The sequence below is a fragment of the Eimeria mitis genome, genomic scaffold (assembly GCF_000499745.2).
Source record: "Eimeria mitis Houghton genomic scaffold, Emh_scaff5633, whole genome shotgun sequence".
NCBI classification, from domain to species: domain Eukaryota; phylum Apicomplexa; class Conoidasida; order Eucoccidiorida; family Eimeriidae; genus Eimeria; species Eimeria mitis.
Window position 1 is genome coordinate 1673 of NW_013573896.1, and position 1982 is coordinate 3654.

General features: G+C 56.5%; 1 protein-coding gene across 1 annotated transcript in view; it reads left to right on the forward strand.

Annotated features, from left to right (window-relative positions):
• The window catches only part of EMH_0083260 (uncharacterized protein), a gene marked incomplete at both ends in the record, with an annotated part of 2556 nt that extends 1241 nt beyond the window's left edge, over positions 1-1315 (forward strand). Inside the window, one exon of the mRNA XM_013500622.1 lies at positions 14-1315. Coding sequence (XP_013356076.1) covers positions 14-1315 — 1302 coding nt within the window. The remainder of the gene's footprint in view (positions 1-13) is intronic.
• Positions 1316-1982: the final 667 nt, after the last annotated feature.

Here is a 1982-nt window from a genome sequence, read left to right on the forward strand (position 1 = left end):
GAGTGGAGAGGAGACGGAAGAAGAAGACAAGCAGCAGCAGCAGCAGCAGCAGCAGAAGCAGCAGAAGAAGCAGCAGCAGCAAACACGGAGACTGCTGACGCAGGAACGCTTCCTAGGCATTTGTAAAGCCGTTGGGTTTGACCCCCTAGACAAGCAGCAGCAGCAGCAGCAGCAGCAGCAGCAGCAGCAGCAGCAGCAGCAGCGGCAGGTGGAGAGCTTTAGAGGGGCTAAGTTGCTGCTGGAGGCGCTGCATTCTGCTGTGCTGCAGCTGGCACCGAAGGAGCAGCAAGCAGCAGCAGCAGGAGCAGCAGCAGCAGCAGCAGCAGCAAACGCAGGAGAGCGCAGCAAGTTTAAACTAGCGAAGCAGCAGCAGGATGATGCAGAGGGTCTGCAGCAGCAGCTGCAGCGGAACAAGGCAGCGTTGCGTCAGCAGCAGCAGCAGCAGCAGCAGCAGCAGCGGCAGCAGCAGCAGCAGCAAAAAGGGGGCCTGTTCCTGCTGCAGGACAGCAGCACATGCATCTTCGTAGCTATCACCGTCGCCCGCCACGCAGACTTGCTGTTTACGGGGCTGTCTTTGCGTGGCTCGAAGCCAGCAGCAGCAGCAGCAGCAGCAGCAGCAGCACCAGCAGCAGCAGCAGCAGCAGCAGCAAGCACAGGCCGCATGCGGTGGATGCTAAAGAGCTTCTGGGGGGACATAACCCAGCTGCTGCTGTTTGCTCGTCAGGCTGCAGCAGCAGAAGCAGAAACAGAAGCAGCAGCAGCAGGAGCAGGAGCAGCAGCAGCAGCAGCAGCAGAAGCAAGCAGCAAGGATCTGGTGCTGCAGCTGCTGCTAGCCATCAGCAGCAAACTGCTGCTGCGGTGGGTTCTCCCCCTCGAAGCAGCAGCAAGACGCCTGCTGCAGGCTGTCTGCCGCTGCTGGGCTTTCTCTAAGCAGCAGCAGCAGCAGCTAGCTGCCTTTGCTGTGCTGCGCAGCTTGCTGCTGCTGCAGCAGCAGCAGCAGCAGCAGACGGGGTCATCAGCAGCAACAAAGGGGGCATCAAAATCACCCCATTCTTCACGAGCAGCAGCGGCAGGAGGAGGAGGAGCAGCAGCAGCAGCAGCAGTTGCTGCTGAAGCAAAGGAGCAGCAGCTGCTGCAGCAGGTGCTGCGGTCGTATCAACGTGCTGCTGCTCGTTTGGGGCTGCGTAGAACCTGGCGAGCAGCAAACCGCATGCAGCTGCTGCTGAACGAGATGAAAGAGCTGCTGTCTTTTGCTGCTGCAGCAACAGCTTATAGACTTGCTTATCAATCTATAAGAGAAGTATCCAAACCCTAAACCCTAAACCCTAAACCCTAAACCCTAAACCCTAGTTGTTCTGTTTCTTCTGTTTTTTTTTTTGTATGCGGGACGCTCGTAAACCCTAAACCCTAAACCCTAAACCCTCTTTGTTGTTTTTTTTTGTTGTTTTTGTTGCATGCAGCTGGCTCATAAACCCTAAACCCTAAACCCTAAACCGTAAACCCTAAACCGTAAACCCTAAACCCTCGTTGTGTTTGTTGTGTGTTGCATGCAGTTGGCTCTAACGGTGCGCAGCGCGGTTGCAGCAGGAGGTGCTGCCTCTTCTGTTGCTGCAGCAGGCCGCAGCAGCAGCAGCAGCAGCAGCAGCAGCAGCAGCAGCAAGAAGAAGAAGAAGAACAAAGAAGTTTATAAGAAGCAGCATCGGCAGCAGCAAGCGCATGCACTGCTCTGCTGCTGGCCCTTTATACACAGCTGCAGCTTATGGGGGGAATCCTTATGCATGCATGATGGGGCTTTGAGGCCTTTGCTGCTGCCGCTTGTATCTGTTGCTGCTGCTGCAGTCAAGCTGCAGCAGCAGCAGCTTGCTGCTGCTCCCTTCTGTCTCAATATGCTTGCTGTTATAGGCAGAGCTGGTGCAGCAGCAGATGCCCTCGTTCCTGTTGCTGCTCCTCTTCTCGCTGTGCTGCAGCTGCTGCTGCTGCTG